Source organism: Ambystoma mexicanum, chromosome 4q, assembly GCF_040938575.1.
Source record: "Ambystoma mexicanum isolate Mex_15411 chromosome 4q, UKY_AmexF1_1, whole genome shotgun sequence".
NCBI classification, from domain to species: domain Eukaryota; kingdom Metazoa; phylum Chordata; class Amphibia; order Caudata; family Ambystomatidae; genus Ambystoma; species Ambystoma mexicanum.
This window is the reverse complement of record NC_090928.1, coordinates 750,506,559-750,521,523: the sequence shown is the minus strand read 5'-3', so window position 1 is coordinate 750,521,523 and position 14,965 is coordinate 750,506,559. Positions and strand designations below refer to the sequence as shown.

Sequence of the window (14,965 nt, the reverse complement as noted above, 5' to 3'; positions counted from 1 at the left end):
TGCATCCATGATGTGGTCCTGACTGTGGAAGGATGAGGTTTGGGGAGGGGTAGTGGTGCGTGTATGTGTGTGTATATGTGTGTGGAGTGCACGTGTGTGTGTATGAATGTTTTAAAATTTGGGAATGGGAGGGCTGCTCAGGAGTGCAGGGGTGTTGTCCTTGGAACTCAAGACATGGGGTGGGGGAGGGGTATCGGGAGAGAATGGTGATTGTGGGGTTGTCCCCCTCATTTGGGAGAGGTTAGGAAAGGGGATGCTGGGAGGGCATGATGTTTCCCCACAGCACCGAGACTGGGTTTGGGGAACTGGGTTTCGGCAAAATCTGCCTGCGGAGAAACATCAAAGATCCGATATTGCTTATGATTCTCTTACCCATGGCAATGATACCCATCCCTTTCAATAATAAATTCTACAAAGAACTCAAGGCAATCCTCCTAAAATGTCTCCATAAAGGGAAAACCCGAGAATTTCCAATAAAAAATGACAAGCTGACAAAAGCTTGGGGGCGGTTGGTAAAATTTCATAATTTTAAGGCATACCATCAGGCATTTACATTGGCACGAATCAACTAATACACTTGTCATCTTTCACCCAATGCTGATGTGAAATCAAAATGGGTTTAATTGGAAGAAATATTCTCATGCACATTTCCACTGGAATGCAGACTTTTTTGAAAATATGAAAGAATGTAAGTGCCACATATCATTAGGTGCTTCATGTAAGGTTCATGATCAATTCACAAAACACGTACTAAGCAGTTTAAAAAAAAATGACAGGTTCACAAATGTGGCTTAATTCCGCCTCAAAAATCAGACGATATACTGGTGACCATGGATTGAGAAGGGAATTCTTTACATCCACCCTGTAATCACCCCACACATTTAAAGAATTGCAAACTTAATATGGTTTAGAAGACCATATTAAGTTTGTCTCCATAATAAACATGGGCTGCTAAATCTTTGCAAAAATATCAGTGGGCCAACTGGAGGAAGTCCTACGTTTGCTAATGGGAAGTGATCAATTCATATTTGTTAAAGAGAGACAGGCCAGCTCTAATATTTGTTTTGTGTCAGATATTATTGCCCTTTCTAAGTCCAGCTGCCACTAGATGCTGAAAAAGCATTCATCCAAATGGCATGAGCCTTCATGCTACATGCTCTGGGATAATCTGAATGACCTGGGTTTGAGTGGGAAAAGAGATAGCATCAAGTACTTCGGCAATGAACGTACCAATTGTATGGACACAAACAACCTGAAAACTCAATCCCTCATTATTGGGAAAATGAAAGAAGAATTAAAGAAATGGTCCCCTATCTTCTTATCGTGGTGGGGCAGAATGGACACCATAACAATGGTGATATCGCCGGTCTGCCCACTTTCCTTGACATAACGGCCTGTCGGGGAGCAAAACGTGTGCTTACTGTGCATCCAGGAAGTGGATGAGGTTTGGGGAGGAGTAGGGGAGTGTGTGTGTGTGTGTGTGTGTGTGTATATTGTGTGCGTATATATATGAATGTTTTAAAATTTGGGAATGGGAGGGTGTGGGTGTTCCCTACAGAACACGAGACGTGGGGCGGGGGATGGGGAGAGAATGGTGATTGTGGGGTTGTCCCCCACATTGGGAGAGGTTAGGAAAGGGGATCCTGGGAGGGCATGAAGTTTCCCCACAGCACCAAAACCAGGTTTGGTGCACTGGGTTTCAGCAAAATCTGCGTGCAGAGAAACATCAAAGATCCAATGTTGCTATGATTCTCTTCCCCATGGCAATGATACCCACCCCATTCAATAATAAATTCTACAAAGAACTCAAGGCAATCCCCCTAAAATGTCTCCATAAAGGGAAAACTCCAGAGAATTTCCAATAAAAAACTATAAGCTGACAAAAGCTTGGGGCCGGTGGGTACAATTTCATAATTTCAAGGCATACCATCAGGCATTTATATTGGCACGAATCAACTAATACACTTGTCATCCATCACCCAATACTGATGCGAAATCAAAATGGGTTTAATTGGAAGAAGTAGTCTCACACACATTTACACTGGAATGCAGACTCTCTTTTGGAAAATATGAAAGAATTTAAGTACCACATATTTTAGGCGCTTCATGTAAGGTTTATGATCAATTCACAAAACAGCTACTAAGCAGTTTTTAAAAAAACCTACAGGTTCACCAATTTGGCTAATTCCACCTCAACAATCAGACGATATACTGGTAACCATGAATTGAGAAGGGAATTCTTTATTTCCACCCTCTAATCACGTCACACATTTAAAGAATTGCAAACTTAATATGGTTTAGAAGACCATCACTACAGGCCAAACATGAAGTTAGTAAAGATTTTGAAAGTTATTCACTTCAATTAACACAGCATGAATACAGAGAGTGGAGAGGAGGGATTATTGAAGGACAAAATACACAAACCTAGCACTCATAACAAAAAAATAATAAACCTTGATATCACCTCAGTGAACTCCAAACCTTCGAATTATTTGAAGTGGGAGCATAACCTATCATTAGATCTAGATCGTCCGGAATGGGAGCAGACCCAAAAAATATTTTTTGAAGCTTTCAGATCTGCAAGTAAAACTCAAATCCTCTTGTTTTGACAGCATAGAGTATTGTAGTCCCCAGATGAAATACACAAGGCCAATCTTAGCAAAGAGGCAATATGTTGGAGATGCAATATACCTGTCACTAAAGGGTCACTTGAACACATACTTTCCTGTGGCTGATATATCTTGTGCTATTGGGCACATTCTACTTTCTGACCATCCATTCTTTGAAAGAATAAAACACTGAGCACATTATTCATGAATTACACACATATGGCCAGAAATAATCAGCTTTCAGATATATTACTGGCAAAGGCCATCCAAACTATTACATGTCGCTGTAGAGATCAATCAGCCCCATCATTTAAGGCTTGGAGGAATTGAGTCTGCCTGGCACACACACATGAAAAACACTTCTCCTTGGGCCAGTTTAACCAAATGTGGTGCCACTAGAGTCCTTCCTAGACCGCTTCCAGCACACAGTTTATGACCAACTTCATTCCATAGAAGTTGGCAAACCTCCAAATAACAGATTTGTTATAGATTTTTTTATAAATCCCAGCGCACCCCATTATATGATAAAGGATTTAATAAACATATCTCAATTAGGAAACTGGGTTTTGTTCCCTGTTGGGTCCCCTGATTACCTGCTAAAAATAACACAATTGGAGGCTCAGACAAGGCACACCATTTGAGACTCTCCAACACGTTTTTGTGTCAATACCCAATAATAAGCATCATCAAACATTCATTATGCATGGGCGGTGAACGCATGATCCGGCATGATCCCCCGGCCCCTGGAGGTTACAACCCAGGATCCTATCGACAAATCCTTGCTCTTAATGCTTTGCTCCCCCTCCCTCCGACAACCCTTTTGATACACTTTCAATCCCTCCAATGCTCTCTCCTACCACCCTACTTACACTTAATGTTTATGTTCTCCTTTCATTCTATCCCATTACATTCAACAAACAGGGCATACCAAGTGTAGATTATGGTCTACACTAGAGGGGTGCTTAAACAACCTATGTAAGTTTCTCCAAATGTACCATTTGTGTGCATTTCTTGGTTACAGATGTATTATGAAAAAGGGCTTTATTAGGCTAACACTTGTATATGTGATATATTTACAGGATGCCTGTCATTTATATTTAAATGATCTGTTTCCCCCTTACATGTACTTTTTAACCCTTGTGTATTCCTGCTCGTTTCACTATAATGTTCTATGAATTAGCCGGCTTATTCAAGATTAGAAGGATGTTTTCATGGAATGTTCATGAAGTGTTTGTTGTTGTCCTTAAAACAACAATCAAAATGGCTACAATAAAAAACAAATACTTACCTCGTCCAACATCTCTCTCGTGTGAGAAGCAGATATACAGAAGCGAGCCCGGAACTCAGTAATAGGAGTAGCTGGGAACCCTACTACGACAACTCCGATTTTTTTCTCTAGCATGTGTCGGGAAAAAGCTCTAAGGTAAAACAAAAGTAAACAAGTTGTTAAGTGAAATAAAAAGGGAATACATGAAACAAAAAACTGAATAAAAGCACAGCCTGGATCAAGGCATCTTTTTTCCTATTCCTCCGTAGGGCAGCTATCAGGAGAGTGTAAATGTGGAAGTTGTATTTTTTTAATTTAGGAAATTGAGTACTAATGATGACTTATCATTCGGAAAGCTACCATCAACATTCATTGCGTTGAACTTCTAATACATTTTAACATTTAAATAATCATCCACACTTGTGTTATTCATTGTTCCAGTTACAATACCTGCAGTACTGGCAAAAATGTGTTCTTAATAAAAGTGATACAAATAAAAAATATTTAAACATATATGTATTGCAAAAATCATTAACAATGTGGGATAGGATTTTAGAATTACTTCAGCATGACCGTGTACATAGGTGGAGAACTTGAATAGCGTTTTTCACATGTATGCATTTTAGACAGTGTCATCCCGCCCTATTATAGCTTCTGCTTCTTTCAGACCAGTTTGTTTCTTTTGCTCCGGGAATGTATTTGACCCCCTGCTTTTAAAACAAGGGCATTTTTATGATGTTGTGGTATTGCGTTTCCTTTTATTTTATTTTTTTGCATTAATGAACTTACTGCTTTACGCTTATATGAATAAATTGTGTTACTCGAAATACAGTAAATCTGAATCAAGCTGCAGAATGACATCTATCATTTGAGTCGTGAGGGACAACTCTGTTTGTTTTTTATGGTACAAATAATTATAATTACTGCTAACATTAAGTATTGTGCATTGTTTCTAGGTACATTCAATAGTTATCAGCATTATTAGATGGGCCTATTGTTACACCAATATGCTAAAGACCACACCTATCCTGGCCAATCCTGCAGCAGCCTCCTCTTCTGTCAGACCCATGCAGGACCTTTGCTCAGCCCTGGCTGCACATATCAATGCAAAAACCCAAGACATCCTTTCCTCTATCACTTCCACACCACATCATACACCAACACCTCTGGAGACCCCCTTGGCCACTCCACCACTTCTCCTCTCTTCTCTCACTCCCATCACACCTGATGAAGTCGCCAGACAAGTCCGGACTATGAAGGCCTCATCCAAACAGGTGGACCCCTGCCCCTCCAAAATCATTAAGGACAACATTGACTCTCTCGCTCCAGCCTTGGCAGATCTCTGCAATCTCTCTTTTGCCACTGGAGTTTTCCCAACTTCTCTTAAGCACTCCCTTGTGCACCCTCTGCTTAAGAAACCCTCTGCCGACCACTCCATTCCGGCAAACTACTGCCCCATCTCTATCACCCCTTCCCAGGGCAAAAGTCTGGAGAAACTGGCTATTTCTCAGCTCATCCTCCACACTGAATCTGCTGGTTGCCTCCACGACCATCAGTCTGGCTTTAGAGCATCCACAGGCATGGAAACTGCTCTTCTGAACACCCATGAATGCTCTCAAATCTTGACACTAACACTCCCTCTCTCCTCATTCTTCTTGACCTCTTGTCTCTCTTTGAGACAGTAAACCACAACACCCTGATTGATTGCACGTCTCTGTGACACCCTGGGATTCACAGGTCAGGCTCTGGCGTGGTTAACTTCCTTCCTATCCGACCTCCCATCCCAAGTGGAACTTGGGTCCTTTCTCTCTACTATCACTCTTTCAACCTGTGGCATTTCCCAGGGTTCTAACCTATCCCCCTGGTTCTTCAATGTCTACATGGCGGCCCTGGCACGTGTGATTGCCACTTTCATCTCTAACTTCCAGTGTTATGCAGATGGCGTGCAACTCTCCTTCGGGCTACCCTCAGCCACCTCCTCTACCTCGCTCATATCTGTCTGTCCGCAATTCGGTCATGGTGGGCTGCAAACAACCTCTACCTCAACGTCAGTAAGACTGAGATCGTTCGCATTGGGACTCCTGCTCCCGCTTTTCTACTCTCACTCTGGCTGGCCTCCCTTAGCGCTGCGCCCGCACCCACCTGCGAGGCAAAAATCCTTGGGTCATCTTTGACTCCACTCTCTCCTTCTCCACTCACATTTCAGACATTTCTAAAAAGACCAACTACCAGCTGTACCTCCTCAGAGGAACTCGTCCTTTTCTCACCTGCCTCCAGCGGCTCACTGTTTCCAGAGCCCTGATTCTCTCATGGCTGGACTGCTGCAAAAGCCTCTATCTCAACCTCCCTGCCTCTGCTTTGCGCCCTGTGCAACTCAACTGAACAGAACTGCAAGACTTATCCTTGGCCTCAAGCCCAGGGACTGCATCTCTCTGGCGCTGAAATCCCTCCACTGGCTCCCCGTGGCTGCAAGGATCAAGTTTAAGACCCTCTGCATTGTCCACAGGGCTTTCTGGGGTGTGGGACCTACCTATGTGCAACAATGCCTACCTAAATACTGCCCTTCCCGAGCCCTCCGCTCATCTACCTCCAACCTTATGCGAGTGAGCCGGTTCTCCAAGCAGAGATTTGGAGGGAGATCTTTATCCTCAGCAGGAGCCTCCCTCTGGAATAGCCTCCCTAACGCCCTCTGCCTTGAGCCTGATCCCCTTAAGTCCTGGAAACTCCTAAAGACTTTCATCTTCTCCTCTTCCTTCTCTCTCCCTCTACCCTGCTAAATTCTCTCTCTGCGCTATCCCTCTCTCCCTCCTTTCCACACAGCTTGCTGACTGGCCGCCGGGTGCACCTCAGAGTCTCACACATCCCTGGAACCCTCGCCAGTCCTCTCGCACTGCCTCCGGTGCGTGCATTAGCCTCATCGCTACTGGACTTGGTCAATGACCCATGAGAGTGGCATCTCTCAGCACTTACTCCAGTTCCTGACTGACTGGGCACATTTGGACTCCCCCCTGCACTTGTCCTCTGCCATGCCCCCCTCTACCTCTTCAGTACCGTCTGTGCACTTGCACGATCTGAACGTACCATGCCTTGAAGATCCTCTATCTATCTTACCTGTTCTCCAATCCTTGCCTGGTGGTGCCTCAATGCACTTGGAAAAACTGCAGAATCATTGTCAGACCTATTTGCTGTTATCTACACTGTTAATTGTATTATATGCACTTACTCTGCCTGTGCAGACTAGTATCATTAAGAAATTCAAGGACTCTGAATGACTGTTGTTTTTCCCCCTTGTTCGCTCCATCCTTGAGCGCTTTGAAACACTTGCCTTGTGTATAGGAGCTTTATAAATAAACATTACCATTACCATCTAGGGGTGTCTTCTTGGCTGGACATCATCAGTCAATGTGAATGACTTAATTCATTCAAGGACTGAGCTTGCATCCTTAAACTTAATGTCCCTAAAGTGAAGCTCCTTTAGGTATCTTCTACTTAATTCCTGGATCACGGTTAGCATGACTCCCACATTGGGTCATTCTGTAAAATGCCAATGTTATTTTGGGTTTCAATCTTAATTGTATTGCACAAAACTCTGCCATTTGTAGCAAGGCCCAAATGAAGCAGTATTTTATTGCAATGTCCGATGGAATGCCACAGGTTTCCTAATTTTCTTCATACTTTTTTTTAGCACTGAAAGCGATTTAAGTCCCCACTTCAAAGCAATGACAACTTATATTATATTGCCACCTCTTCCTGCATTGAGGTATCATTCTCAACACCCTGATACTTCAGTCCCAGCTAGTTCAAAAGGGCCTGCTAAAGAGTGTGGCAGCAATCTCATTCTCCTACACTTCAGTTATCCCTTGATGTGTGAGTCGTGAAATTCCATTCTTGAAAATAAACGTATATTCCATTTCATATAATGAACAAGATGTTTGTTAGTTTCCCCGATTCTGATCATTTTTGCTACACTTTTAGGCAAAGGAGCTTCAAATGGGCAGGCAGTCAAGGGCCTTTTGAAAGTGCCCAAGATATTCCACAGTCCATTCCTTTTTATAGACACCAAATCATTGACTGGACGGTTATGTAGATCTTTACAGCAGCTGCTCTACCCACTGAGCTGCCCTAAAGGTCTTCGATCTTTTTACAGGCAGGTAACGTACATATCTCTGCCCAAATGCTCAACCCACTAAATAATCCTAAATTCCTTGACAGGCCATTTACCGTTAAGAGTGGCAAACAACTAGCCTTCCTCATTTACTCTGCCAAGATGAATTTATGCTGCATCATCTCTACTCTGCAGCCCAGTCTTTGCACTTGTACAAGTGTAGCAAAAATTCTTCAAAAGGCGTCGAGGGCGCCGATGGGAGTGGCGTCGATGTTGACCGAGGCGCCAACGACTTCGACAGCAGCTTCAAGGCCGGAGCCCCGAGCGTGTCCTTCGACGGCCTCGGCGCCGATGGCGTCAATGGCTTCTTCGGTGCCGGAGCCTCGAGAAATTCCCTCAACGGACATGGCGCTGATGCCTTCTTCGAAGGCCTCACAGACTCCAACAGTCACGCCGACCACCCGAGCCCGAAGGCGTACGAGCGGTGGCTCTAGAGCGTTCCTCGCCAGCTTCTCTCGAAGGTGCGGCCGGAACGGTGCCCTGCGATTCAAAAATTGCCAACATCTCCTTACGGAGGGCGTCCCATTCCTCCGGAGATGAATGCTTGGTGGGACAAGCAACCCATTGTCTGGAGGAGTCCTCAGATGAGGACGAGGAAGGCGACCGATGACGGCGCTTCCTTGCATACCCCAAAGAGGCCGAGGAATGGCGGGACCCACTCCTGGAACGAGACCCCCTGGTCTTACGCCGACGTGGAGAGTCGCCCCTCGAATCGTCGGTCGAAAGTCCAGCGGACTTCGATTTACGGGGTTTGGAAACCCTACCCGCCGACATCTTCTTCTTCCGCTCCTGCAAGGCCTTCGACATCAAAGACTGGCATTCGTCGCATTCAATAGTGGCGTGGCTCTCACCCAGGCAACAGAGGCAGACGTCATGCAGGTCCATCAGAGACATCTTGGAACCGCAGTCCTGACACTTCTTGAAGCCCGACTTCGGGGTAGCAGAAGACAAAGACATTTTCTCGTAGAACTTACAACAATATTCAGAAGAACCGATACACAAGAACCGAGGCATGCCGTGATTTCGAAGCGAACAAGTTCGTGGAAAAAACGGAACTGAGGCTACGGGCATTATGCGTCCTACATATAACATCTGGTGACGTCGGCCGTTGGAGGAGGACCTCGAGGGAGCATATCGGCGTAATCGATGCAGGACGCCTACGCTGAAAAAAGTTTCCGAAGCAGCACAGCTGTGGTAATCAATGTCAAAGATGTGGAATACGCCAGAGGACACAATCCCCTCGAAAAGCTCTGCAGGAAGTTCTGTAGTCGTTCTGTAATTTTGTAGTTCTTTCATATTGCTATCTCAGTTTTGTCTACCATTTACTGGAACACTTTGCTCTCCAGGCTTTCTGGGATGAGCGCCATCAGACGGTTTGTTTACATTAAGCGTGCACAGTGTTATAATAATAGGGTCACTTGGTGCCCGTCCCAGATTCCCAAACGAAAACACTATTTTCAGTTCAATGAACAATTATGAACTCTTTCACTTAGCCTCGCCCAAATGTAATGGGCATTTCTAAGGCAGTGCTCATGTTTAATAAATATGCCTTTGTTCTTCAATAGTTTAGGACTATAACTCAAATATCCTGCCTTTTCGCATTGCCTAGCCGTGGCTAAAACTGAAGTTACATGTCAGATCTGAGTACTATAATGTTTTAAGTGTACTGTTTTGAGGAATATACTGTTTGGATGAGCACATTCTTTTAATGAGTACATTGTTCCGAATGTATTGCTGGTCTTGTGCGCTTGCCTACAGTGCCTGTTCTGCATGAATATTTTGATGAATGCTATGTCTGTGTAAGGTTGAGTGTATTATTATGGCCTTGTAAGCATTTTCTGCTGTGTAAAATAATACACTTTTAATAATATGACAATCAGAATAATACGAACACTGTACAATTCAGCATAGCAGTGCTGAATAGTACAGTGTTCATATTATTCTGATTGTCATATTCAAAGTGTATTATTTTTAGCATATTGTTTTTGGTCATGGTGTGCGGCTTGTATGTAGTGCCTGTTGTGCATGACTCTTGTCCTGAATTGTATTCCACGCATGCTGATAGTAGTTTATTATTCTGAGGGCGTTCTTTGGGAGTCAGTGTGGGAAGGGTGTGTGTAGAGGTTGGGTGAGCGTTGGGTGCAGGCAATCATCTTCTGAGTTTCAGGATAGATTATCATTTCATTGTGCCCCTCTGACCCTTGTTGCATGTACTGCTATGTATATACATTTGTCGATCTTAAAAAGTGAGCATCTGGAGTTCGGTTTACCCAATGCCCATTGTTTTTCGGCAGGCACCACCTCAGGATAAGGGCTAGGTGTGCACCAAAAATCACATAAATCAAAGCAGATGATGTTTTGTTTTGTGGCCTGAAAGCATAATTTTTCAGGCTCTGTAATTATCAATGCAAATGAGCAATTATTATGGAAACTGAAGTCTTACCTTAATAAAACTCTGTTAACATAAAAAAGCTCACAGCAGCCTGTTTTCTATACCCATGACTAAAGGAATTATTCACGCATATGTTAAATTCGATCAACCATAATGACATCCACATCGCGCCATATATCGATGTAGTACATTTGTTCATGGTACATGTTATAATTTAAGGTTGAAAGGATACACTTGCTCTGTAAGGTAGTTTATGTCGTTTATTGCTCATCAGGTTACATTAGGTAATCTTCAGGTAATCAGCATAAGTAATCAAGGAGCTAGGAAGATCTTGTGGAGAGCCCACTGGCTCCCACCACCCAAGCTACATCTTCATGAACTGCCTGGATCAGAACTCCAACCACACAACATTCTTCTCAGACACACAGGGTTCCACGCTGTCATTCCACACTGACATCACCACTCACCTGGACATGCATATATGGACCAGAACCAGACATAACACACCTCCCTCCGTTACCATATGAAGGGCAGGAAGATGAACAGGGATCAGGACCAGACATAACACACCTCCCTCAGTTACAATATGAAGTACAGGAAGATAAACACCATTCAACCAACTCTCACACCATTCAACCAACTTTCACACCACCTCTAAGAGCGAAATATATCCTCATCCAGAAACAGAGGCACCCAACCAAGCGACGCTAACTTGATACAGAAGGCAACACCACAACCTACATGCTCCAAACCATCTGGAAATAGCATGACTCCTCCTGTCCATTCCTACCACGAATGAACATCTAGACTGCAAATAACCTGCCCCTCCATGGGCTACCAAACTATGTTCACACACCACCAGTAACAAGCAAAGCACCTTCCATCCATCTCTGCCACTGATGGACCTCCAGAATGCCACTTCCGAGCACTATCCTGCCCCTCAATGGGCTGGCATGCTGGCCTTCCTGCGCCCTCAAAGTACTGAGCTAACTTGCAGAGGCAACAACCATCTCCATCTTACTCAGCTGACAGAAAACTCAAGACTACCACAAACACTCAATCACACACATGAACTCAACCAAATGGGAGCAGACACAGGGAAACTAATACCACACTGTGCAACCCACTACTTACAACCAATCTTAATTTGCTGGCCAGGCAACATTAAGACCCATCAAAAGCAAGAACAGGTACCAACCCAAACTCCCAATAGGCAGATGGAAAAGAATCACGAGAGATCGAACTGCACACACAGGACCCAGAAATGGGTGGTACAGTTGACCTTAAGGTCCAATGAAGAGATTTTGAAAACCACCTCATGACTTAATTCTCCAAACCTCCAAAAGTCATGTAACACCTTAAATCTATAACACGCAGATTGGCGGCGGGCAAACAACTCTCAAACTGGCATGTAGAAAGCATCATTTCCACACTCAGTTGACGTTTCTGATGACTCTAGTCAGCAAAGTCAACACACATACGCATAACCACTGAGTCCTCCTTTGACATCAGTGTGCAATTTGGAATTTCAACCAAACTCCAGACCTCAACCCGGTGAAACATCTTCGCTACATTGTGTGCAACTCCAAAAGTGCAGATGACCTAGTCACTCCACAGACTCAACAACACACCACAACTCAAAATCACAACCCAGACTAAACATCTTCACTTATTTGTGTGCAACTCCACACATTCAGCAACACACCACCTATAGCTGCAACAAAGCTACAAACTCTGAATTACATACTTCAACACATCCACACTGCATTTCTCTCACCACATCCATTTCAATTGAGGTTTGTGGCATACACCACCTTGTGCACCACCAAACACTCAGACAACCAAACACTCACACAACATTGTTCTCATCAGTCGCACCTCATTGATGCTTTGTGATATATGCAGGTAATTTCTCCTGCAATTCCTCAAACGGTTAACTCTGACCTCACATTAGACACGCACTGCTGACACAGTACCATATATTCAAATCGCAAACCAGTATTGTACCAGTACATCTCAATAATAGTCCAAAGCTGCCTTATTGCAGCCGCTAAATTGAAAGATTCCTGCAATTCCTCAAAAGGTTCATCCTTAACGAGCAATTACAGAACACATTGTACCCATCCACATGCATATAGCCTTGCAAGGTAAATCGCTGAGAATGGGTAGTGATATCAGAAATAAGTTCTCACAAGTCACCTCTGCACGCTTATGCTACTACTGCCCTCCCCACAATTAAATAACTGTGCATTTAAACATGTGCATTTCCTTTTAGATTTCTATAAAACATCCTCATATTTTAAACAGTCGAGTACCATTCTTTACTACTGAGCAACTCCTCAGCCTGCTGCTCTGAAACTAGCTGTGTGTTCAAACATGTGCATTTCCTTTTACATTTCTATAAACCTCCTCATATTTTATACCATTTCATATGCATTTCAATATGATCAGTTCATCTAATTAATGGTGCATATCTTCGCCAAACTGAGGGCCCCTAAGTTAATCAAAACTGACACGTATTAGCATCAGCACATTCAATTCACCAACTCACTAGGTGAACGCACGCTATTAGTTTGGCAGACCCTAAGAGGCAGAGTTTTAAACAACTCTTCCACCTCAGTGCTATTCAAGTTGACACCAGTTAGGGGACAAGTACGACCATGAACACAAATCCCACTCCCTCATTAGACTCTTGTTCGCACAATTCAAAAGAAAAGTTCTCCTGGGGCAATTGGACACCAGAAAAAAAAGCTGCATCACCCGAGAACCTGCATTCTGTCACCTACAACCGGCATCACCCGGTGTCCTCCTTGGATGATCTGTTGTCTGTGCGTATCTTGCCAGAATATTCCTCTACGCAGTACTTCCGAACACGTTCTGGCTCGATTACACATCAACGGAAAGCAGATGATTCCCTGTCAGTGAATCACTGTTTACATTGCCATACAACGGGAGGACGTGACGTTCCCATCACGCATCCAAGACCATTCCTCGAAACATCTTGTTCGTGCTACGCACACTATGGAATGCCAGTGGGGAGGGGGATCCATCTCCGCCATCTCCTTCACCAACACAATGACATCACCACTGTGACTTGGGACACCATGGAGTAAGCAGTTCTCCAGCTCTAACCGCTGCAACGGTCAACGCAGCATTCATGGGTTAATTCCAACCCTGCCAAACAGTCTGCTCCAGCATCCTGCTGTTCACTCAATAACAGAGCTTCCAGACTGAACTCCAAGGTAGGAGTGTGCAAATGGGGCCAGGGTTGTATCATGGGTCTTTTCTTTACAAACACACGTCAGTCCCTGGGGCAGTCCTGCACCTCCAGCCTGCTTGTTTCTACCTCCAGCATGTGTGCCACATCCCACAAAGCTACACATGCACTCAGGCAGATGGCAGAGGCAGCCTGTATTAGCATTCTCCCCATTCAAGCTGGATGCAGTTACCTGTTTCTCTTCATGTTTCATCCATGGGTCCAGATCTGGGTCGTCACAGTAATAATTTAAGGTTGAAAGGATACACTTGCTATGTAAGGTAGTCCATGAGTGTATTGCTCATCAGGTTACATCAGGTAGTCAGCATAAATAATCAAGGAGCTAAGAAGATCTTGTGGTGGGACCACTGGCTCCCACCACCTAGGCTACATCTTTATCAACTGCCTTGATCAGAACTCCAACCAAACAACATTCTTCTCAGACACACAGGGTTGCACGCTGACATTCCACACTGAAATCACCACTCATCTGGACATGCATACATGGACCAGAACCAGACATAACAGTACATCACTTACATTTCTAAAAATGTATATCTATGAACCACACCGGCCCCCATCCACCTCATTTAATACTGTAATCTGATGCACGATCAACCTAAGATCAAGTGCCCTGGTGTCAATATATCACAGCTCACACACCCCTGTATGTGACATTAGTTGCTGCATCCGGTATACAACACCCTTTCTCATGATGTTAATGCGCAACAGACCTAAACATCCTCTGCACGCAATGCATTCACGTACCTCCAGGGAAATGCACAAGGCGCCTCCGTGTTTAGTAAATATCCACAAAACTTTTCCCTGATTATTGATGTGCATCTCTTGATGTTCATTCTATTTATGACCGACAAGAATCACAGTTAGTGGTACAATCCTACTAACTCCACCGTTTCCTACACCTCTACAAGTACGTTTATTTCTGTCTTTCTGCTACTGCAAAGTGCCCACCTTCATGGGCATCTAAAAAATATATTATGACTTGTGTTATCGCTATTTATCATAATGTGTCACTAATGGTGTTTTCTTGGCACCATCTGCCTGTAGAGGAGTTCTAACTTTATTGTTGTACAAATATACATATTTTTAAATATTGTTTTAACTATAGTAGGCCTGTCATTTCTTTAAGCAAATTGTGAAATGCACTTTGATTTTTAATATGAATCCCCCTTTTCAGTTTTTTTCCTGGTTTTATACATCAACAATCCTGGGCGTTATTTTGGGATTCATGTATGAACCGGAATACACTGACAAA

The 14,965-nt window shown here is 43.8% G+C and overlaps 1 protein-coding gene across 1 annotated transcript in view; it reads right to left on the bottom strand.

Annotated features, from left to right (window-relative positions):
* LOC138467979 (serine palmitoyltransferase 3-like) overlaps nt 1–14,965 on the bottom strand; it is a 1,171,530-nt gene that overhangs the window by 56,622 nt on the left and 1,099,943 nt on the right. The window contains exon 11 of the mRNA XM_069608334.1: nt 3,898–4,027. Coding sequence (XP_069464435.1) covers nt 3,898–4,027 — 130 coding nt within the window. The remainder of the gene's footprint in view (nt 1–3,897; nt 4,028–14,965) is intronic.